Source organism: Rhinolophus ferrumequinum, chromosome 27, assembly GCF_004115265.2.
Source record: "Rhinolophus ferrumequinum isolate MPI-CBG mRhiFer1 chromosome 27, mRhiFer1_v1.p, whole genome shotgun sequence".
NCBI lineage: Eukaryota > Metazoa > Chordata > Mammalia > Chiroptera > Rhinolophidae > Rhinolophus > Rhinolophus ferrumequinum.
Genome location: NC_046310.1, coordinates 12,967,782 through 12,991,130, shown reverse-complemented (window position 1 = coordinate 12,991,130; position 23,349 = coordinate 12,967,782). Strand labels below are relative to the sequence as shown.

At 43.4% G+C, this 23,349-nt stretch overlaps 1 protein-coding gene across 1 annotated transcript in view; it reads left to right on the top strand.

The window, feature by feature from the left end:
• The window catches only part of TP53BP2 (tumor protein p53 binding protein 2), a 51,722-nt gene that overhangs the window by 3,752 nt on the left and 24,621 nt on the right, over positions 1-23,349 (top strand). Inside the window, exons 2-3 of the mRNA XM_033099578.1 lie at positions 14,490-14,637; positions 20,308-20,421. Of these exons, the coding sequence (XP_032955469.1) occupies positions 14,490-14,637; positions 20,308-20,421 (262 nt within the window). The remainder of the gene's footprint in view (positions 1-14,489; positions 14,638-20,307; positions 20,422-23,349) is intronic.

Here is a 23,349-nt window from a genome sequence, read left to right as displayed (position 1 = left end):
TTTAAGGGAAACAAGGTAGGTTTCTAAAGGTAACTGTGCAACTTGTTCAGCAACACAGACCAACAGCTTAACTTCTGCTTAAATAGTTGTATTATTTTCATGTAAAAATCTGGTTTTATTTGTACATATTTTCCAAACTGAAATTGTGTTTTAAAATTAAAAAGCTTTCAAAAGCTTTCAAGCATTGGAATATTGTATTTATATGACTATATACCATGTGCTGAAAGAATTCTTTTTTGTGGTTGAGTAGTAATGTAGCAAGTTAGCTTAGGTTTTATTTCAGAATAATGTTTAAGGTAGGTTCTGTATAGAATTGTGATCCTCAAAGGGTGCTAACCAAGTCATCTATTTAAAAACATGCGCAAAGGATCTTCCATTGCATGTGCTGTAGTGAAGTTCGCCTTGTGACTTCTGCTATAGTAAGTAAAAGCCAAAAAGCATTTAAAATTTTCTGTATTTTTATCTGTTTCAGAGAAACCAGGTTTAGACTTTGAAGCAACTTAGCAGAAGTGTACACCTGCTTATCATTTAAAAATTAACTTAGAGTTTATTTATCTGGAAAGGACCTGGAGGGTTGTATTCAGACTCTGCTTCTAGTAAGAACTGTGTCTCCCCCTCTTCATGTCTCCTGCGCCCCAGCAGCAGACAGTCAAAACAATAAAACAGAGCCTCTCTTTTCTGGAGCTTTTAAGGAATACTGTAGACCTTTATCTCCCGGTAATCTACCATAGTGCGTGGCACTCCTTAAAAAGTCTTTGCAAAGCTAGTTGAACACTGAGCCTTCTCAAGGCTCATATGTTGTCCAGCCTCTTTTCAGCTCAGATTGGGTAACTACATACCAGTACACGCTGTTAGGACTTGCTGTATGTATCATGACCCTCTCTACTGAGTTTCTTGAAGAAGAAGAGTGGGATATGAGAGTTTAGGAATCCAGAGTGCTCTTTTCAGCTCCTGCCACTTCATCAAGTCAAACATTATTAAAATACTTGTTTTTTTGATGGTATGCTGGGTACTGAACAGAACATTGTTCTGTAATCAGAGGTAATTGAGAAAAGAAAGCATGGATGACAGATGGGGTATGAAATGTATCTTATGATGGAATGGCAGGTGAGACATTAAAATTTTACTTCTCACTAGGGGAGAGCCAAAACGTTTTAGTCATTAGGGGACCCTTTAGGAGCACTGAGTATTCATTCAGGAGGCAGTGATTCTTAAAGCACTTTGTATATTGTCTTGTCAAAAGAAAATTATCAAAGAAATGCAAAATCTAAGTGTAATTACATTGTGTGCAGGAAAAGTAGCTTCACTCCAAAGTAACCACTCCGAAGCTGTGGTTACTTAGCTTTTGTCAACATAAAGTTTATCCAAAAACAATTGATTTATTTGGATGATAAGAGAACCAGATTTTCATTGAAAATGTTCATTTGCCAGTAAATACTGAGCTTTTACTTTTGAAATGCAGGCTTCAATTGTTCTAGAAACACATTTATGATTATTACTACTTTACTTAAATTTGAAACATTTCAAATAAAAGTTCTAAGGTACAAATTCAGAAAGATAGTAGAAAATCTTAATGAACAAACTGTTAGGTTGGTGCAAAAGTAACTGCGGTTTAAAAACTTAAAAATAATTGCAAAAACCGCAATTACTTTTGCACCAAACTAATATTATAAATACCAGTATAAACTACTAGTGGTGATAATAAAAAGTGGTTGAGACAGTTTACTGACCCTCCACAGTGGAATGAAACATTTCTGTGTAAACCGGTGCAGTTGTAAGCCCTGCGTTATAATTTCCCACCCAGGGAAGGTGAGGAAGCTTCTCGCGAGAACCCTTTCTCTGCCTCCTAATGCTGCCCGGTGATTTAGCTCGGTCATCCCATCTTGTACCTGTATGGCCCTGTGAAGTGAGTCTTCTCATTCTCAATCAACAGATAAGGAATTCGAAGCCCAAGGGCCTTCAGTAATTTGCTCCTAGTCAGCAGAAAACGAGATGTGAATGCAAGCCTTTCTGCTAACAAATGCCCTTTGAGATGGCAGTGCCTAGATTAAAATATTTTTATGTACTTGACAGGACAAACAGTGGTCAAGATTGTGGATATGGCTAATGATAGCTTCAAATATTGCTTTGCAGAGCATAACTGTAATTATTTTTGAAGTAGGAAAAGGAAAGCAGAGACATCTTTCCATATTTAAATCCACACGGGATGAGAAGATTGGGAGATGGTTCTCTTATCAAGTTGTGAATGATAGAGTGGTGATTACCTCACCCTGTGCAGTGGAAACAGCTCAGTGACCATTAGTTTTTTCTACCTCTGATACTTCCGTAGACATCTCAGCTCTTCCATCTGTGCAGGGAAAGAGAAGGGGTGTAATAATTACCTTTTGTTTGAGGGGTGTTGAATAATCTTTATAAGGTATCTTTAAACAGGGCTTGAAAGTGATGATGTAGGAAAGAAGGAATCCGGGAAATCGCTGTGTTGGGAGATGCAGAGTTTAGGGAATCGTGCAGCACCTGCCGTCATTGTTCTTCAGCCATTTCCAGTGGCTTGAATGGTGCAGCAGTACCTGAAGGAATGCCCACTGCTGGTGGCACTTTGAGACGCAGTGGAGTGACAGTGCCCGCACATACTGCTTCAGGGTTGTCTGTATAGTTGGCACTGTGATTCGATTTCGTCAGATGAATTCATTGGAAATAAACTAGAGACTAATTTTGAATGAAATTTCATTAAATTGTCACTCTTCATTCTTCCTCATTAACCTGTTGATTGTTCTTGGATGGTCTTTTGGGGCCAACATCCGTTCAACAGGTACTTAGTAAACATCCACTGTTTTCCACGCACTGTCCTACGTGCCGTGGATCCAGGAAAGAATAAGACAGTTTTCAGAGAGCTCACCTTTCCTGGAGCGTAGTGGAGGGCGTGGACGGGGAAGAAATAAACAACCCCTGAGAGTGGGATTTCAGCAGGATAATGTGACTGGCGCTGGTTTAGACTGGGTGGCCATGGAAGTGACAGTGCAGCTGAGCTGGTCCTGTGTGGGTTTGTGCGTGGAGCATGGCAAATAGGCAGACTTCCTAGGGGCTGGAGCCACAGCCTGGCAGATGCCGTGGAGGCCGGTGGGCCTGGGGCGTAGTGGGCAGAGGGGAGAGTGGCAGCGGCCGAGGTAAAGAGAAGGGCAGCACGGGGGCTTTCGTGGGTGGGAACAGAGAGGTTAGGTGGCATCGGGTGGGGTGTGGTGGCCACCGGTAGAGTTGTAAGCAGTAAAAAGGACATAATGTGACTTAGAAAAGACCCCTCTTGCTGTGTGGAGGATGGATTATGGGGGTGTCAGAGTGAAAGAACCGGGCAGCGTGGGGAGCGTAGGCAAGACTTACGTCACCTGCTGTAGGAAAGTCTACAGAGAACCACCTCAGATGAATCAGAGTTTTGCTTTATCACACCACGTGCCCAGCTGACAGACGAACTGGATGTGAACTCAGCGAACAGTTTGTCACATGTTCTAAGCACTCAGAAGCCCCAGGGGTGAGAGCGGAAACTGTAGCACCTACTCAGGGTTGGGAAGAAGATTACCCCACATCCACAGCTCCTTCCCGTGGGACTAAAGAAAACCAAACTTTTCATGTCGTCAGGGAGCGCTGAAGGGCCTGAGAGAAAGCCTCCTCCTGTCACCGGTTCTTTGAAACCGAGGAGGGAGCACCAGGTTTCTTAAGGAAGTCATAGCCTTCAGAATGCTTTACACCAGCCCCACTTTTGACCACATGACCCTACCGGCCTGGAAGCTTCTGACGCTTTCACCTAAAAGTTCCTTGACCACTTTTTAAAAAATCAGTAATATCTTCATTTTATTGACAGAAATACAGAGTAGCCAGTGATCTAGGAAATTCAAGTCAGAGCTGACTTCACTTCTAGAAAGGGTCTCTTCAAGCTTTCTAGTGTTTGCACTACAAGGTTGACGTGATAACTGCTAGCTCGTTTGTGACATGTGGGTCATTTTCGGGTAATTCGTTGATTTCCCGAAAAGGGTTATTTTAGATAACATTTTATATCAAAGGCAGGTGGGATCCTTCTCTGGTAGGTTTTGCTTGTTGCTCTCAGTAGCGGACCGGGCGCTGTCCCCCTTTCCTTCCGTTCCTCCGTTTTCTCCCATATCTTGCATCACTGTGTCACCGGTCCCTGCTCGCTAGTCCCCGGGCTCCTCTTCTGCTTTGCCCGTCTCCTGCCTGGGCTGCTGGGACCCTCTCCTTATTTATATCCTTCCCTTTCCTGTTCTCTGCCCCTCGGCCCGTTCACCACACTACTTCTGCGGCGGGCTTTCTGACACAGACTCTGTCTCCTGCTCCAGAACTCTTGCAGACTGACTTCTGTTACAGCACAGAAGGTAAACTCCCCAGCTAGATATAAAGTGTCTTTATTGTCTAGCCCTGGTGGATGTTAGCCTTTTGGTGTCAATGATATCCTTCCATTCCAGATATTTAGCCTCACAGTGGGAGGGACAGAAAGTCTCAGGACACCAGCCAAGTCAGTATTTCAAACACGGCGCCCACCGTGGGGGAGAGGGGAGTAAGTAGCGAGTGGTTCATGGTGGGGGGCGGGCACCATCCTTGCCCCACTAGCCACTTGGCCTCCTTTGGAGTTGTGTTGAGTTCAGGAAGGCCTGCTTACTGCCTCACACATGCTCCCAAGGAATTCTGCACTCGGACTGCTGTGGGGCTGGGGGGTACGCGTCCCGCTTGCTCCAGCAAGTTGTACCCTGTTGTGTGTTGCTATCCATGGCCTGCTGTGTGCCATCTGACTTGACCGCGTGTGTGTGTGTGTGTGTGTGTGTGTGTGTGTATGTGCGTGCGCGTGTGAGACAAGCTTTAGACACTGAAAGCTTTTGCAGCACCTCTGTGGCTCATGGTTTGAGAATCACCTGTCCCTTCTTACTTGTCCAGCCCTGGTCCCACCGTTACGTTTCAGCAGTGCCAGGGTTGTAGTCTGACCGTCTGCCAGGTTGTCTCACGCTGCTGTGCCTTTACGTGCCATGTTTTCCTGCCTGGATGGGCCTCTTCCTGCTCGTCTTACTCATCCTTCAGTTTCTAGCTCAGCAGCACTCCTTGAAAGGGAGCGGTGCTTCTTCCTGGTCTCACTGGACGGGGCGCCCTCCGCGCGGAAGTGCTCACGCGGTGTGTATTTGTTTGCAGTGTCCCCATATTGTTCTGTGTGCTCACCGAGGGTGTGGACCGTGCCTTTCATCTTAGTGTTTCTAGCGCTCAGCCCTGTGTTTGACACGCTGTGGGGATTTCATAAATACTGTTTGGGTGAATGAATGTTCGTTCCTGTTTTTAATTTTCTTTGGTGAGGGTAGTTCTCACCCATTTACATTTATGTCCATTAGTGCCCTTTGAGCTTTCTTACAGGTTTTCACAGCGGTGAGATCTTTGAAAATGCAGGAACACGTCCGCAGTAAAGGGTGAGGTAGAAAGGGAAGAACTAGAAGCGCTGGATTGCTTGTACTCATGGTAGCATGGATGGTGCTTAGAGAATGAAAGTGAAAAATAGAATGAAATATGTAACAGCTTCTTTATATAAAAGAAGGCACAAGCCCACAAAACAACAACACTCGGTTTAGAAGAAAGCACGCCAACATTAAACGTACAGAAATGTTGGGGTATGAGTGGGGATTAACTAGTTAAATATACGGGTATATTTTTAGGTCTTTGTTGCTTATGATAGATATTGAAAGCAGAGTATCCTAAAGTGAGTTGCCTTGGAGGATATATTCAGAATTGGAAATCTATCCAAATCGAACTTCAGGCATAGTTGAAAAGGAAAGAAAAGATTTCTTAAATTATCCTCAAATAAGCAGAATGCTTTGTTTTCTTCACTTGGGACACTTTCTGACTTTGAGAAAGCTCACGCTGAAGTGATACCACAGGCTCGCGTGTAAACATTTCTTGATGGCTAATGACACACTGTGTCGTGCTCTAGTCTCCTGTTAATGTTCCCATCCTCCGTGGAGCTTTGAATCTCTGAAGCACAGGATTGGTTCAGTGGGGCAAACACATATTGCTGATTTCTGTGTGTGAGACATGAGAGCATTTTTGGGGGAGGAGAGAAACCGGGGGGAAGCATTTAAGGACCAAAACGTCTGCCCTAAAGGAATTTATAGACCAGTAAGACAGGAGAGGGATACAAACAACTACAGTGTGAGTGGAGAAAGGGTGCTTCTGGCTGGAGGGGTGTGTGTGTAGATGTGTGTGTGGGGGAGATGGAGGGGATTGGGGCAGTTTTATGGTTTTCTTGAATGATTCTAAAAAGACGAGGGAAAGGGTGAAGGGGACAGGTGAGCTCCTCCAGGGAGAAGAGTGAGGAAAAGTGTGGGTTTGTTAGATTGTTCGTTTGGTGGTTTGAGGCTGTGACTGGAGCAGATACTTTAAAATAAGTTTTAAGGCTTCATATGTCTTGTAATTGAATGGAAATTCCAAATATGCAAAGATAAATGCTAGTGTGTATGAACCTGTGATGTTTTGATATTGTTCCTGGGTTAATTGGGGTATTTCAATTGTTGTCTGCCGGTCACAGTGGTATGACTGCTACCTGCTAGGTGAGTAACTGAGCTGTACGTGATCTACAGCGCCTTACCAGAAACCTTGCTCCATGGCACATCCCTGCTTACGGCTTCTCTGGTGCAATGGTTTTCAAACCCCAGTGGTTTGGCTGGGCCCCACCTGAAGGGTTTCTGATTCAGGAGGTCTGGGCCGGGGTAGGTGGCAGGGGCGCTGAGACTTTCTGTTTCTGACAAGTTCCCAGGTGATGGCGGGTTGGTCTGGGGGCCACACCCCGAGCACGACACTGGTGACTTTCCTCTTACTCACAAGGCCGCGTGCCTCGTCCACGATGGACAGGCCGTGTGAGCCTGCCCTGTTTACCTCTCTGCCCTCCGTGTGGGCCTGTGTTCCTGATCCCCTGGCTGGCTTTCTGCTCGTGGAACAGACCGAGCCCCTTCCCGTCTCGCCTTTACACGCAGCGTCTTCCCCCAGACGCTTCGTTTCAAGCAACTGCTCCTTCAGATGTCTGTCCCCCTAGACGCGTCCCCTAACCACGACTAGCCACCTTCCTCTTTCTCTGTCACATCACTTTCTGTAACTTGCTCGTTTATTATCCGTCTCTGTCCCCTGCCCCAAGTAATACAAGCTTTTCCGTCGCCATAGTCCCTAAACTGTGCTTCGACCCCTAACAGAACATTGGGAGACGCAACTCATGGTAATTGATGAAGATTTAAAAAGCAGTTAATGGCTTTGGGTATAAATCCAGGCCAGAGAAGTCTGAATTGGCCTCTGTAAGCAGTGACCCTCTGGTAACTGGGGAGGATGGAACCAATCAGGGAGGCTGGAGAGTTCCTTTGAGGGGAAGGTCTCAAAAGCTGTCCCAGCCCCCAGGGAGGCTCCACAGAGACACTGCAGGTTGCCCACCTAGCTGTTGGGGAGACGTGGACGGGCCGCCCAGGCGGGGGTGACTGAGCAGCACGCTCACTGTAGAAGGGGTGCAGCCTCCCCACAGCTGGGGGGAGCATGTTTGAATCAGGGGGCTGAGCTGAGCCGTGTGCAGTGACCACTGGAGCCCACAGCCAGGTCTGTGAGGAGCAGGAGGCTGAAAATCCCAGACGACTGGCAGGGTCTGCGTCTCATTTCTAACCCCTGCCAGTGCTGGAAGCCATGCTTGGGCTGTGTGGCCGTGTGCATGCGAGAGAATGAAAGATGCTTTGGTGGATGTTACTATTTGTTAATGAAATACCCTTTCCGTATCCTACTGTTAAGAGGTGTTTTTCTTACTGCGGTTATAGGAAGCCTGGTAGCCACATCCTCTTCCAGAAAGTAACCTGGGACCTTCCTTCATGTGGGGTGCAACACGATGTGAAAGTGAAGTAATAATAGTTTATCTTTCTCTCTCCACAGAGGAATTATTAAACAGAAAATCACCCAGACTTTTCTCTCATCTCACTTCTAGCATTATTACCTGCCTGTCCCTATAGCGAGTCTCCTGTCAGTTAGTTGTAAGATGTGGGGAGGATTTATGTCACTCTTTTTGCAGATTGTTCATTTTTCTCTAAAGGACATTTTTTCCCCCTCTCATGTGATTTTTTTTTCTCTTAGGTGAACCTAAGGGATTTGAAGGTGTTATTGCAAAGCTTAATTTCTTTCCTTTTGGTGACAAGGCACATCTTCTACTCTTGGTTCCTTTTTTCTTTATGGAACATCACATGGTTTTTTAAATCAAAGAAATTTTAGCCTCTGACAAAAAGTAACTTTCTTATAAATACCCTAGCCAGTTTTTTATTTTAATTTCTTCTTGGAAAAGTGTTCCAAATTTTAATCTGAAATAGTGCCTCTTTGAAAATGAGACATTCTTAATAGCATAATGTTGTAGTTACAGTGAATACATGTCCTGTAAAAATGGAATTCTTAAAAATAAATCCCATTCTTTTTCAATGAAAATTGTCTGTGACTTTGGGATTTTGGAAGGGCGAGTGTTCATTTGGCCACGATTTGGGCATCAATCACGTTTACAATGTGTGGCGGTTACGTGGCACAACTTAGTATAACATAGTGTTTTAGCTTTCCCAGAAATTTCTTTCTCTTCAGATTGATAATTTGAAGAAGCAGAAGCAAATAATAACCACATTTACCATTTTAATGAAATATTTTCACATTCTTTTATCACAGTCTATATTATGTTCATGTACTTTCAAATTGTAAAAATACATTAACATTGAGATTTAAAATTTGTTTAAAGTGACATCTATACCTGCTCTCCTAATGCCACTGATTTCATTTGTGTCAGTTCATATGCACGTATGTTTTAAATGGGGATAATCTACAACTTACTATTATTCTGTCTTGTAGCTTTCTCGTACCATTTTTCTAACACCTAGCTGGGTCATAGTGCTTCTGGCAAATGTTTTGACTTTTTTATGCTTAACTTTTCCATGTTGCTGGATATTTAGTTTTCCATCTTATTGTTTATAGATTGAACTCTGGGTGAAAATCTTCAGGCAGTTGGAGTTTTTCTTTATTTTAGTTATTTCTTTGGGATAAATTCCCACAAGTTAGGTTATGAGGTGTACATAACTTTATGGCCTTTGGTACATGACTCCTTTTTACTTTCTACATGGGATTTTAAACAATGTATCACCATCACATTGAGATTTTAAACAATGTATCACCATCACATTGAGATTTTAAACAATGTATCACCATCATGTCAGGATTTTTAAGTGTGTCACCATCATGTGGTTGAGTGAATCACATTTTTTACAATCTCACTTCTTTTGGAGCTTATCTTTCCATTGAAAACTAATTTAATAGTTGTAAGTGGTACCTCATTGTTTTAATTTACACGTATTCGCCCCAGGTTTTATCATTTATATTATCTTATATGATCTTCAGTTATATCTTCCGCTCTTTAGTTTACTCTATCATTTATTGCTTGATCTCCTCCCCTGTAGTTCATTAAAAAAAATGAAGTTCCTGATTCACAAGTAGGAAGGCAGTTTTAATGTCACTGAGAAAGGCCGATTGGTATTCACTTCTTCTGCCAAGAGAAGAAAAGCCATCTACTCTGCTAAATGTTGTGAGCATTTTCCGATGCCCCAGCAATTATTGTCCTCGTACTATGCAGGTACATCTTTAAAAGCTGAGGTGTTGTTTTGATCTGATTATTGCTGCACTCTTTATGATGAAAATAATTTAGCTAAAAAGTTCCCAGGAACACCTTTGCAGCTTAAATCAGTGAGAATAATCAAGTTTCTCACAACAGCCTCCCAGGGATGTTAACTTTAGGGAACCATTTTGCTTGTTTCTCTATGGAAAAGAGACAAAGGAAGTCATGTTTATTGTCTTGGAATGTGATGTTTTATGGTGTATTAGAAAATATAAAGTGCCAGGGAAAGATGGCAGTTTGGGAATAAGGTTACTATAATTTTTTTTTTTACACTTTCCAATAATGTATGCCCCTTTGCTGAAACCTCCATCTATCTCAGATCACTTTTTTTTTATTTCTGAATTTCCATTTTACTACAAGTCTCATTTGTGTAATTTAGTGCTAAATTGTTCTCTAATTTTTCCATGAGTTAATTTAACCTCCCTTAAGAGATTTTTCTCTCTCACAGAATAAGCATGTAGTAGGCTTTTTGCACTGTGATATAATTCACATACTATATAAAGTCACCCTGGAAAGTATACAATTCAGTGGTTTTTAGTATATTCACAAAGTTATGGAATGGTCATCACCACTGATTCCAAAACATTTTCATCACCTCAAAAAGAAGCCCTGTACCCCCATTAGCAGTCACTCCCCTAGTCCCTGGCAGCCACTAATCTACTTTCTGTTTCTAATGGTTTGCCACCCATGGCCTCTTAGATTAAAATCCGAACGCCTTGCTGTGGCCTTAGAACACTGTTTCTCAGCTTGTGGTTTCCAGACCGGCAGTATCAGCATCACGTGCAGCTTGTTAGAAATGCAGAATCTCAGTCCCCTTCCCAGATGATCTGAATCAGAGACTCCCAGGGGGTGCCTAGCATCTGTGATGAACTACCCTCCATGCCACGGTTTGAGCACCAATGGCCTATAAAGGTTTGTGTGATCCAGACTCTCCGCGCTAATCTGTAATCCTTTCCCCTTGCTCCCTCTATGGTGACCTTCCTGTTCCTCAGCTGTGACTACCTTGATCCCTCCTCAGGGTCGTCCCTCCGCTGGGGATGTTCTCCCAGACAGTCCTTAGCTGGGCTCCTGCTCACAGGTTGGGATCCTTGCCGACGAGCCCTCTCTAACGAAGCGGATGCAGTCGTGGAGTATGAGGACGGAGAGGAAGACTTGTCTTCAGCCTCTTTTGCTTGCCCCTCCAGATTCACTCTACTCGCCACCTTCCCCACCCCCCCAGCTTTGTGCCCCAGGCTTCTGCACCAATGGCTTCCCGTGCCAAGCGACTGCTAGATGGGTTTGCCAGTGGGGAGTGGGAGGGGCTCTCAGGGAAAGGGCTAAGCAGGGGTATGTATTGCCCTGCCTCCCTCCCTGTGGGCTGGCTGGCCCTCTGCACACAGCTCTCTGGCTTGAATTTTGTACTGTGTACTGTATTCACTATTAGTAAGGATTATCTCGACATTAGAACTTAGACCATAAGCTAGATGGCCTGTAAATGTAGAATGAATGAAAGAATGTTGAAACAGAAGTAGGATGACTGGAGCGTGATAGAAGCTAAGGAAATGAGGAGAGCACACATTCTGTGATGTCTCCGCGTCTCTAGCTGTGCTCCATGCTGGGTGCTATATCACTTATTCATACCCGAACGAAAACTTCCTGTGAAAATAAGTCAGAGGTAAATCTGTAAAATGCAACAATAGCTTCAGGATTTATTCATTCATAAGCACACTGTATGCTTTTTACAGACCGGGCACAGTTGGAGGTGCTGAGGATACCACACCGGGCAGATAAACCCAGGGCTGTATGGAGCTTGCGTCCGAGTAGGGAAGACAGCTAACAAAACAAGTTAACTAAACAGCATGAGCCGTCTGTGGGTGACTGTGCCGAGAGGACACATAACGCAGGGCAGTGTGTGTGCGCACGCACGCGTGAGGGTGGTGTGGATTTTAGGAGGGGTGGCCAGGACGGCCTCACGGAGAAGTCAGCATTGGAGTCCAGACCTGAAGGACACGAGGGAGCCAGGCTTGTGGCCCACGGGGAAGAGCATGGCAAGCACAGGAACAGAAAGCGCGCAGGCCCCTCCAGGAGGCTGACACGGGAAGGAGGCACCCCAAGGAGGACGCTGGTGCCGAGAGCCTGGAGGGGCTTCAAGGAGACAAGGGCTGGGAAAGGGGCGGAGCTGGAAAGGGGGCGGGGCAGGGAAGGGGGCGGGGCAGACCACAATATGCTAATCCAAACCAAACTCCCTCTGCCTTCCCCTCCCTACCTTATCACTTTATCGCAATCATAAAACAAAGCAACCGCCCTTTCTTCCCCAACTCACTCTCTCAGTAATCGTTGACTTGTTCAGTTCATACACACACCTCTGTGCCCCCCCACTCTCATTTAGTCACCAGCTCCTGTCTTTTCTATGGAACCTACCCTTTCCTCTCTGTCCTCCTTACCTCTGCCTTCGTTCAGGTCCTCTCTTCATGCCTGAATCGCTAACTTCCAACTTGTAGGCTGTTGTGAAGACCTTGGCTTTTACTCTGACACCTCATAAACACCTAAAATAAATGGTGGCTCTTTGGGAATTTAAAGACTCTTATTTTGAAGATGAGGAGGCTAAGATTCAGGGAGGTGACATTACTTCCCTAAGGTAGTCTAATTATTAACAAAGCTGGTGTTAGGACCCAGCTCCGCTGCCAGGGAATCGGCAGCAACGACGCCTTGCTGGCCCCGCATGGAAGACCTGAGTGCAATTACTGAAATCACACGGAGCTCATCTTCATTCAGGACAGGTAGAAATGGGGTCAGCTCACGCACCTGCCATTCACACCGCTGTTAATCCTGTGGGTGTTTGGGGGAAAAGGAATCTCTCATTCTTGTTTGTAATTCTCCTTTTTAATAAACGAAGCTGTTTTCCAGAAAGTAAAAGGCCAAATCGCTATTAAAGTTTGGCTTATTGTGGTTAAATAGAGCCTTTCCCAATATCCTTCTCCTGTAAGGACATGAAAGAGGAGAGGATGGATCAGAAGAACAGAATTGTACCCTGAGCCTCTCATTTTAGTACCCAAGTAGATCACTTCTCTGAGCCTTCCCCCGTCTCCCCCCCATTTATAAAGAGAAAATAACACGTGTTTTGCTTATCTGAGATAATGTATGTGAAAGCACTCTGAAAGATGACATTACACGGTAAGGTGCTATTGCCTTTTATTTGTCGATACAGTGTGTGTTTAGTATATAGATTGTATATTAAATATTTCTGTGTTTAATATTAACATCTCCAAGTTTTATATTTACAAGGGAAACAGTTATTATTTTTGAAGTGTTTAACTCAAAGACAGTTTTGGTGTGTGTGGGGAGTATAGGAGAGAGAAGTTTTGTTTCATACTAAAGTGTAAATTGTTTATTTCTGTCATTCAGTGTGCTGTATATTTTGCCAGAGCATCGGCAGGGGGAATTCTGTGAGCTTAGTTAATCTTTGTTATTTTTTTCAAGGCTTGATGATTTTTTTGTAACAGTTTTAAAGTGCTGCCTTGTTGGCCAAGTTGAGACCTAGAACTATGTATCTTTATGTAATCCGGTTTATCAAAATGTGCAAAACCCGCTGTCATTAGCTCAAAGCTTCGGAGCTCATCCTGGGAAACTGCAGTTTGGGGTTTTTTTCATTCCTTGTATTTATTGTTTCAACAGTATCCACTGTTGTCCATTTTTTTGGGTTACCTTCTAATTGTAATGGGTTACCTTCTATGTTTCAAATTACTTCTTTTATACACATTTTTGCAAGTACAGAGCTTCGGTGGCAAGAAATGGAACTTGGATTCCCTTAAGAAAACATGGGTTTAGTGCAAGAAGGAGCGAGTACCGTACCCCCCCCCCCGCCCCTCCCCAGCTGAGCCCACTGACCTCCTCTTGTGCACGTTCTTCTCGCTCATTGAGTTGAATGAACACGGGGTTACTGACCGGCATCGCTATGGACAGTTTGTTTGCTGTTTTGCTCTGTTTCTTCAGCACTGGGAATAAACAGCACTTTTTTTGGTAGTTTAACAGGTGTGAAAACATGAATTCTTTAGTAGCAGTGTTCTTAAGACACAGGGTCTATTTTTACTGGGAGAAAGGTTAATGAGTTTTCGATTTAAACCCTCTGCTGGCCCGAGTGTTTATCCCAGGTCGCATCTGTTTCAGCATAACAGCTAATCATTTCCAGTCACACGTATCGATGAGGTATTACACTTTAAAGTAGGCCTTTAATTTGATGAAAACATTTTACTTTTAAAAGTACAATTTTTTGAATAGGTAATATAGTCACATGGTATAAATATTAGATTTCCCTTCAAGTTCTGTCCCCTGTTCCCCATCCCAGTCTTCCTTCCGAAGGAGCACATGCTGTGTTCTCATGTATCCTTCCAAACAGAGGCTGTGCATAAATGAGAATATTAGCTTGCTGTCCCCCTGACTACCCTCAAGGACTGACAGGAAGCTCTGTTTGGAGTTTGGGTCTGGCACACACTAACAACTAGACAAGTATTCAGTAAGCAAATCATGTAAATAAAAGGTCAGAGATTTAATTTGACCGTTAGTGTGAACTGGTTAGACTGGACTCCAGGGCTCCCCCAGGGCTCCGCTGGCCCTGCTCCTGTAGGTGGCAGAGTCCCCTCAGCAGAGCTCCGGGTCCCTCCCCCACTTGGGCCAGAGGACAGCCATACTGTTTTGCTGAACGTTTACACTTGACTGAGACTGTTTGGGGAAGGAAATAGAGGTGAACAAAGTGACCATCAACAGTGTGGACAGTACTGATAACTGTTGTGTTTCTGTTTGTTTCCAGATGTTTCTGACGGTGTACCTCAGCAACAATGAGCAGCACTTCACAGAAGTTCCAGTTACCCCAGAAACAGTGTGCAGAGATGTGGTGGATTTGTGTAAAGAACCCGGCGAGAGCGATTGCCATTTGGCTGAAGTGTGGTGTGGCTCAGGTATGAGACCCAGGCCACCTTGTGCTTTAGTCCTTGCGTCTTTTCTTAACTACTGGTTTGCAGACACGGTCGTGTGTGATGCTTGTGTTTATCCACAGAGAAACTGTAGACTAGCGTGTCCATCAGGAGATGGTGTTCTTGATCCAGCTTTGCTGTGACATAAAGTCTTTCTGCTATTTTCTTCCTCTGCAACACAATGAAGACACCACAGTAGAAAAGGTCAAAGGACAGGCAGCTGATATACCAGGTGGAAGATTCTGGGGGTTACAGTAAAATGTATGGTGCCCGAAAGTATTTTTTGTCTGCTTAGGCTTTGCTTAGTTAGAAATTTGAGGCATCCTGATTGTTTTTGCCCTCTCGAAGTTTTTGTAGGTTTTTAGGGAAAGCTGTTCAAGGTTATTAGGAAAAGCTATTCAATGTTGGAGGAGGCAGTGTTGAAATCATAGGCATTCTTTTGACTTTGAAATCAGTCCTCCCCCGTGTAGTTCTTTGGGTCTCTGAAATGGGACAGCGTGGTTTCTTTTTGGCCCCTTAGGAGTTTGTAGATGTGGGAGTAATTTTTCATAAGCTCTGCCTGGTTCCTCTACAGCCTGGGTGAACTCCCACTGTTCCTTTTTCTCCTCTGGGGGTGCCAGGTCACACACTGTGTTAATTGGGTTCACACCATTCGTGAGCTCTGACTTCAGCTGAGCACTCACTTCTTACCAGGCAAGTCCTCTTATTATTCACCTTTGGTTGACTTTCCCACAGGCAGGTGTTCTAGAATGTCTTCTGCACTCACCTGGAATTGCTTATTCTTAACCTTCAGGTAGGAGCTGGATTAGGCCATTCGCATAAAGAAACCCAGGTAATCCTTTTTAAATGAAAATTGGATAGTTTGACTTCCCTGATGAAACTCTGGAGTGGCTTTTTTTCTACTTAGAATAAAATCCAAGCCCTTGATCTTAGATTGTGAGGTCTTATAGGTTTGTTTTCATCTGGTACCATTTCCTTCCTTGCCCCCTTCTTCATCTTTTTTTATATTTCTGAATAAACCAAACTAAGCTCTTTCCCACCTTAGAGCCATTGACACTAGCTGTTCCCATGATCTGCGTTGCTCTCCCTCCGTATTGTCGTTGCTGCTCCTTCCGGTCACTTGGATTTCAGTTAAAATGTTACCTCCTTGCAGAGGTGGTTCCTGAGCATCTTGCTAAGGTCTCTGTTGTATCATCCTGATTTAATCCTCTGCATAACATGTGTCACTCTTTTTTGTGCATATTGATTGGTTTATTGCCTGTTTAATCCTTGCAGCCCCAAACACATGCACTAGAGTGTAAACTCCCTGAATAGAGACTCTGCTTATCTTGTTCATTGCTGCACCCAGTTCAGGGACAGTGCCTGGTCTCCAGTAGGTGCTCAGTAAATCTTTACTGAATGAATGAATGAATGAGCTTCTCTATCTGCTTCTGGTCGCCTCCTTGCATTCAGCTTTCTACCTTGCTTTCTGTTTTACTGAGATGGTTGAAACTACTCATCTGAGTTCCTCAGTCTTCTTCCTCTGTACTTAGAGTCTTTCTGAGTGTGTACCCACCCTATCTTCCGATTTCCTTAGAGGAAGGAATGTTCTTCCTCTTTGCCAAGGCTCACACTCTTGAAACTATTGATCCACCTGTTCCCTTTTCTCACTAATATCGTCCTCACTGGAGTTCAGTAACCCTTAACAATGTGATGATGATGTTTAATGGATTTCCTTGTAATTTTTTTAAATTAAAAAAAAATGACAAATAACACCTGGATGTCTTCTTTTTGTAAAAGAGAAAATTATATAGATAGAAGTCTCTTTCCCATCCCCATCCCCGATTGCGTGATGTAATTGCTTATAATTTAAGCAGATAACTTTTCAGACCTTTTTCTCTCCATTTATACATAACTGTAGAAATAGTTTTGTAGGTTGTCTTTTCCTCTATTTTCTTCTTTACGTAAATAGTGTCATATATATGAACATCCTGCACTTTACTGTTTTACCTTACAACATAGCTTGGAGATCTTTTCAAATTAATTGTATAAATCTAATTCAAATTAATGTATAAATCTACAGCATTATTTTTAATCATAATTTTCCATCGTCTGCATCAACTGTAGTTCATCTAGTCATTTCTTTATTCACAAACATTTAAATGAATTCTACTCTTGTTTTTATAAATGCTGCAATAAAAATCCTTTCAGGAGCCTCTTGATCACGTGAAGCATTTCAGAAGTGGAATTGCTTAGTTAAATTGTCACACATTTTAAAATGTATATTGCCAGATTTCCCTCAACAGAAGCTATGTAAGTGTGCACTCCTACCAGTTATTTCTAATAGTATCCCTTATCAACAGTTGATACAATAACACATTAACTTTTTTTACAAATTGGTAGTTACAAAATAGTCACGGGAATGTAAATTACAGCACAGAGAATATAGTCAATAATGGTGCACAAACTGTGTATAATGAATGCCAGGAGGGTACTACACCAATCAGGGGATCACTTCAGAAATTATATAAATATCTAACCACTCTGATGTACACCTGAAACTAATGTAAAGTAATACTGAATGTCAAAAAAAATTGCTATTCTTACAAAAATAATCATATATTAATTTTTGCTAACCTGATGCTGCCCATTTTTTCATTAGGTTATTGGCAACTTGAGTTTCTGTTTAAAAACAAAAAATCTTTTTTTCCCATAGCCTTTGCTCATGTTTCCTTTTGCTTTTGCCTTTTCCCTCTTGATTTGTAGGCATTAAACAAAACAAAACAAAACAAAAACTGCTGTATTCTGGACCTCAGGCATTTTTGTGGGAAAATCCTTTCCTTACTCCAAGACTTTAAACACACTCTCCTTTTATTTCGTACTACAAGTTTTAAAGTCTTTTCCTTTCCTCCCTTCCCCTCCCTTTCTGTCCCCTTCCTCATTAATATTTGTGACTAGTGTGTTTTAGGGATTTAATATTTTTTCCCAAGTGGATAGTGAATCTTCTTAAGTGTCATATTGAACAGTTGGGTTTCTGCCTCATTGATGTGACAAATCACTTAATAGCCTATGTCATATCTTACATAAGGTTATGTTCTTTCAGCTTTAGTCAGTTTGTTTTAGTTTTATCTTCTTATTTAGGACAGAACCAGTTTGTTTGTGTGTTTGTTTTATTTCTATTGGGGAATATTGGGGAACAGTGTGTTTCTCCAGGGCCCATCAGCTTCAAGTTGTTGCCCTTCAATCTAGTTGTGGAGGGCGCAGCTCAGCTCCAAGTCCAGTCGCTGTTTTCAATCTTAGTTGCGGGGGTCGCAGCCCACCATCCCATGTGGGAATTGAACCGGCAATCTTGTTGTTGAAAGCTCATGCTCTAACCAACTGAGCCATTCGGCCACCCCAGAACCAGTTTTAATTACTATAGTTTCATAACATATTAGGTATCTTTAAGGCAAGTGCTTATTTCATTCTTCTGCTTTTTCAAAAAAAATTACCTGAGCTATTATTCTTGTATATTTTCTTTTTCAGATAAATTTTAGACTTTCTTTGCAAAGGTTCTATGAAAAATTCTGCTGGGATTTTGATTGGTTGTGGTGAATTCATAATTCATTTGAGGGTTGTTTGTATGGTGTGGTGATTAAGAGCAAGGTCTTGGGTATCAAAATGCTGTCTCTGTCGTTTACTAGCTTCATAATTTAAGGCAAGATTTTTTAATTTCTTTAGTCCTCAAGTGTTTTATCTATAGAATTGGGATAATTATTGAGTAGACCTCATAGGACGGTGTGAGGATTCCAGGAGATAATATTCGAAGGGGGCTTAGTTAGCCCCTGGCACATTTAGTGTTAGCTCTCAGTAAGTAATAGCTATTAATGTTTTCAGCTACTCCTTTTTTGCTATAAATTGTCCAGCGTGCCCCTTTTCTAAAATAGTAAGTATATTACTTCCATTTTGTTAGCTTCTCCTGTTTCTCATTTTCTTTCACGGACAGTCTTTGAAAATGAGTGGCTGCTGTTTGCCATCTCCATTTCCTTACTGCCCACTCCCTTGTTTGCGCAGAGACCGTCCCCTGGATTCCTCTTAAGGGCTTGCAACCACACTCGATTGTGCGGGGTAGAGAGAGGAAGTTTCCTGCCTTAAAGCAGAAGCGCGTTTGAGCAGACCTTCATAACACAGTGTGATGGGTGGGCGTGCTCATCTGCAGAAGGACAGGGGGGTGCTGGGGGCGATTGTCAGGCTAGGAGTGGCGTGTTCAGAGTCACAGAGGCACGGATGCTGAGGGCAGGAGATAGAGGTGGTTGGAGGCGGGGTGTTAGTAGGGCGCTTTAACGGCCTTTGAAGTGTATTTCAGCAAGTGCAGGCCTAAGCCTGGTCTTCTGTCATCACAGGCCATCAGGACCTTAGCTCCTAGACCTTACAAGATGGTTCCTGCCCTTTTAGGAGGGTCCAACCCAGCATGGACTGGAAGCTGTTTTACTTCCAAAGAGTTTTCTCTCTGCTTCTGGAACCCAGAGATTTCACTTCACTTCTCTTGAAAGAGAGAGAGAGAGAGAGAGAGACAGAGAGAGAGAGAGAGAGGAGGTGGAGGGTCTACTCAGAATTTCTTTTGGGGAGATGAGTACTCAGACGTGGTTGTTTCCTTTGCGGGGGAGCGGGAAGGGTATTAGTTAAAATTTCTGTTTTGTAGAAGAGGAGTGTCTGTGTCAACACAGTATGTTATGTTACTGTAAATAGAACCAGAACTGCACTGTTTGTTGCAAGGAGGCCGATTAAGTTCAGGGTTAGTTCACAAAATTGGCTGCTGAATGCTTGGCTGCTCCGTTTTCTGCCCATGTTGTTTATTTAAGTGCTTAGATAGTGTCTTTGATTACTGACAAGTGCATTCAATTTTCTTAGGCTATTGCAGCATTCTTATGTTAAAAATGATACATTACTTGGCGTTTCTTGGATTTAAAGAATTGCATCCTCAGACAGTATGTTTCTTTTTATATCCAGATCCCTTGAGATTGGAAGTTTTCTGAGGGGAGCTCAAGATACATTGTTTCTCTGGAAATTCCCATCTATTAGGGTATTTAGCCAAGTCCTTCTTTTTGTCTCTAGAAAAGTTCTGACAACTGGCAGTCTCACTGCCAAGTAGATATATTTTCAGAGCAGTAAATATCCTTTTGTTTAGAAATGTTCTCTCTCTTGGAGTGGAGAGAACATGTGACTTCTTTTTTTTTTTAAACATAGTAAAATTATGATTTAAAAATAGCCTAATAGACAGTAAGACTAGGCTATTTAGAGAGTTGTTTTTAAAATTTTTGGTTTGTATATTTAGAGATTCATAGAACCATTAGAGTTAGAAGGGACCTCAGAGACCTTCCTATGTAACAGGAACTTTTGAAACCCGCAGAGGTTAAATGGCTCATATGCAGCTCACTGCATTATGCTCTTGAGCTCCTGAAAAGCCGGCCCAGCTCCATTCCTCTTTCCAGGTCTCCACCCACGTTTGACACTGATCATATGGGTGGAAAATCTGTGATAATTCATTTTGTAAGGGTTCTTTTCATGAAAAACAGTGGTCTAAGGTGCTTAGTATTTCCTACATTCAGAGTGCATAATTTACATGAAGGATCGATGGTACACAATATGTTTGTCTTTTTACCTGCAGATAACGCGGTTTCTGTTTGTTTCTTTTAGAACGTCCAGTTGCTGATAATGAGCGGATGTTTGATGTTCTGCAGAGATTTGGAAGTCAGAGGAGTGAAGTGCGTTTCTTCCTTCGTCACGAACGCCCCCCTGGCAGGGATATTGGTAGGTAGCATTAGATGAGTCACCACAAAGATTTGAACTTTGATTTCATGCATTGGAGGGCCTGGGGGAGAGGTGGCGTGTGATCAGGACCCAGGTGATGTGAGGGGGGAACGAGGTAAGGACGTGGCCCCAGTGAGGAGAGACCGCTCGTCTGACACCTGGCTGTCATGGGGAGACGAGGGCATGGTTTCGTTTTGTTTTGCTTGAAGACGAGAGAAGTTGTACGATCGTTTTTAATGCAGGTGGGAAGGAGTCAGGAGAGCAGGAGGCTGAAACACAAGAAAGAGAGGGAACGCTCGATGGGCACGTCACTAGAAAGGTGCTCCCTCAGCGCTGGCGGCGAGTCGCTCTCGTGGGCAGACGGGGGAGCCTCCATTGTAACAGGACAGAAAGCAGACTGTTGCACATGCAGATACATGCGTGCATTCGTGGGAGCACGGTGAGGGACTTCTCCCCTGAAAACATGTGTTTTCTCTGAAGTCAGAGGTGAAGTCATCGGAAAGCGATGATGGAGGGGGGTGGCAGTGTGAACCGCTGGGGGGCACAGGAGGGAGCCCCTCTGGGGAAGGCAGGCTCCGGGGCCTACAGAGGCCACGAGAGCGCACGCAGACCATGCGACCGGCTGATTTTTCTGCAGCCCAAAGGGTTGTGAGAGGAGAAGCAGGGGGTTGGATTGGCCTAAGGTTGGGGCTTGGCCAGACCAATGCAGTGGAGGGTCCGTGGGACGGGGCGAAGAGGAGACAGGCAGGATGCCATCGAAGCTGCGGGGAAGGAGTGGGCAGGTTGAGAGACTGCAAGTCTCGGGGCATGAAGGAGCGTAGTGAGCGGAAATCATGGTCCAAAAGTAGAGTGTTTGAAAGTAAGATTTCAGAGGTAGAGCACTTCTAGGTGACGTGGTTCCAGCGTGGCCATGAAATGAGCCTGAATTACAGCAGGGACCAGGAAGCCACAGAGCCGAGAGGCTGGCCATGGGGTAGGAAAGTCACGCAGAATGAAGGCAGGACTCGGAGTGGAGGGAACACAGGAGTGAGGGGGTGGTGACCAGGGTTGTGACTAGAGTTCATAGATGACGGTGAGGAGAGGGGAGAAGGTAATCCCTGAAGGTGGAGAAATAACGGGCCGAAAGCAGCGCCAGACGTTAAGGACACAGCCATCCCCGGGACCCAGGAGGTCTCGTGGGATGTGGGAGGGTTAGCAGTTTCAGATCTGAGATCTGTGGGAAGGTCTCTTAGTGGGAAGCCGTTGGTTGAAGGAGGGTTACTAGGTAGTTCTGGAAATGGGGGAACTTTTAAAATGGAGGGTTGAGGGTTTGTGCCTTCAGTATATAATTGGGAGAAAGAATGAAAGTAATAGATGTTAATTATTGGATGTCAAAAAATATCAGTTTTATTGCTTTAATATGACTATCCATAGGTACCCAGCAATTAGAAATTATTAAATTCAGAGTGTGGGGACCGCAGAATTGACTTAGTCTGGCCTCTTCCACTCTGTAGATGAGAAATGTTGATACTTAGGGGTTAAATGACTTATCAGAGGCCACACAGCTAGACACAGAGCCAGGAGTGGAACTTGAATCACCTCAACCAGCCTGTTTGACATGCCTTTCAGTATCACTGGTGTCTGTCGTTTTAATTTAAATAAGCACTTATTTTTTCCTAAGCCTTTTTTTGTAGTTTTAAATTGACATCTGTACCTTATTTTTATTTTGTTCTCTATTTACATTCCTGCAAACATCCTTTTCTAATAAATGAGATGAATTTTACCCGTTCATCTACCAGTTCAAATATCCTCCAACATAGCACTGGGTTAATTATTAAACAGCCTCTCAATAGTGCAATATGCAGTTTCGGTGTGTCTGTAATGTGAGAAATATAATCCGCAGATAAAGGAGCTGTTTTCACATGTCACAAAACAGCAGTGCCACACAGTGTTTAAACTGGGATAAAACAGGATTGCTTTTTAATGTCCTTTAGTAAGGTGCTAACCTTTTTGGTGTAGACTTCTAGATTTTGGAACAAAAGACTATTGCCATATTTTTTTTTCCGGTTTAACTAGAAACAGGGATCCAGGATGTATATGAAATTATTTTTAAACCCCTTGCCTTGTACTGTAATTATGTAACTGAACATGCTAAGGAAAAGATGGTTCAATGCTCTCTTTGAGGCAGCAAAGAAAGCAGTTATTTTTAAATGATAGATTTATTTTTCTTGCAGAAATATTGTGACAGATTACCCGAGCTATTGTGTCAGAGAATGGAACAGTATTTCAAAAATAAAGCTAACATGCTCGAGTTAGGTATAAATGTGATACCTGGCTTTGAAGGCAGTGTATTTATTAATATGGGGATTGGTGCTGAGCTTCAAGGCAGGTACAGTAGGCGTTTGATTCAAAAGAAATTTCTTGAGAAATAATTTAATAATTTTTCTGATTACAGGCAGTACAAATATAAGCTTAATTTCATGTGTTTTAAAAATTCTTTGTTGATATTATTTGTTTATTATGATATATCAGTTTAAGTTAAGACTGTTTTCCCCTTATGCATTAAGTGGTACTGAGAGACCCATATCTTTCGGCTTAGAAAATTATTCTTAGCCAAAAAGCAGAATACAGTGGTGGCTGGATGGCTCAGTTGGTTAGAGCTCGAGCTCTGAACAACGGGGTTGCTGGTTCGAGTCCCACTTGGGCCAGTGAGCTGAGCCCTCCACAACTAGATTGAAGACAAGGAGCTGCCGGAGCTGCCGGAGGGGCGGCTGGATGGCTCAGTTGGTTACAGAGCGAACTCTCAACAAGGTTGCCAGTTCAATTCCCACATGGGATGGTGGGCTGCGCCCCCTGCACCTAAGATTGAAAACAGCAACTGGACTTGGAGCTAGATTGAAGGACAATGACTTGGAGCTGATGGGCCCTGGAGAAACACACTGTTCCCCA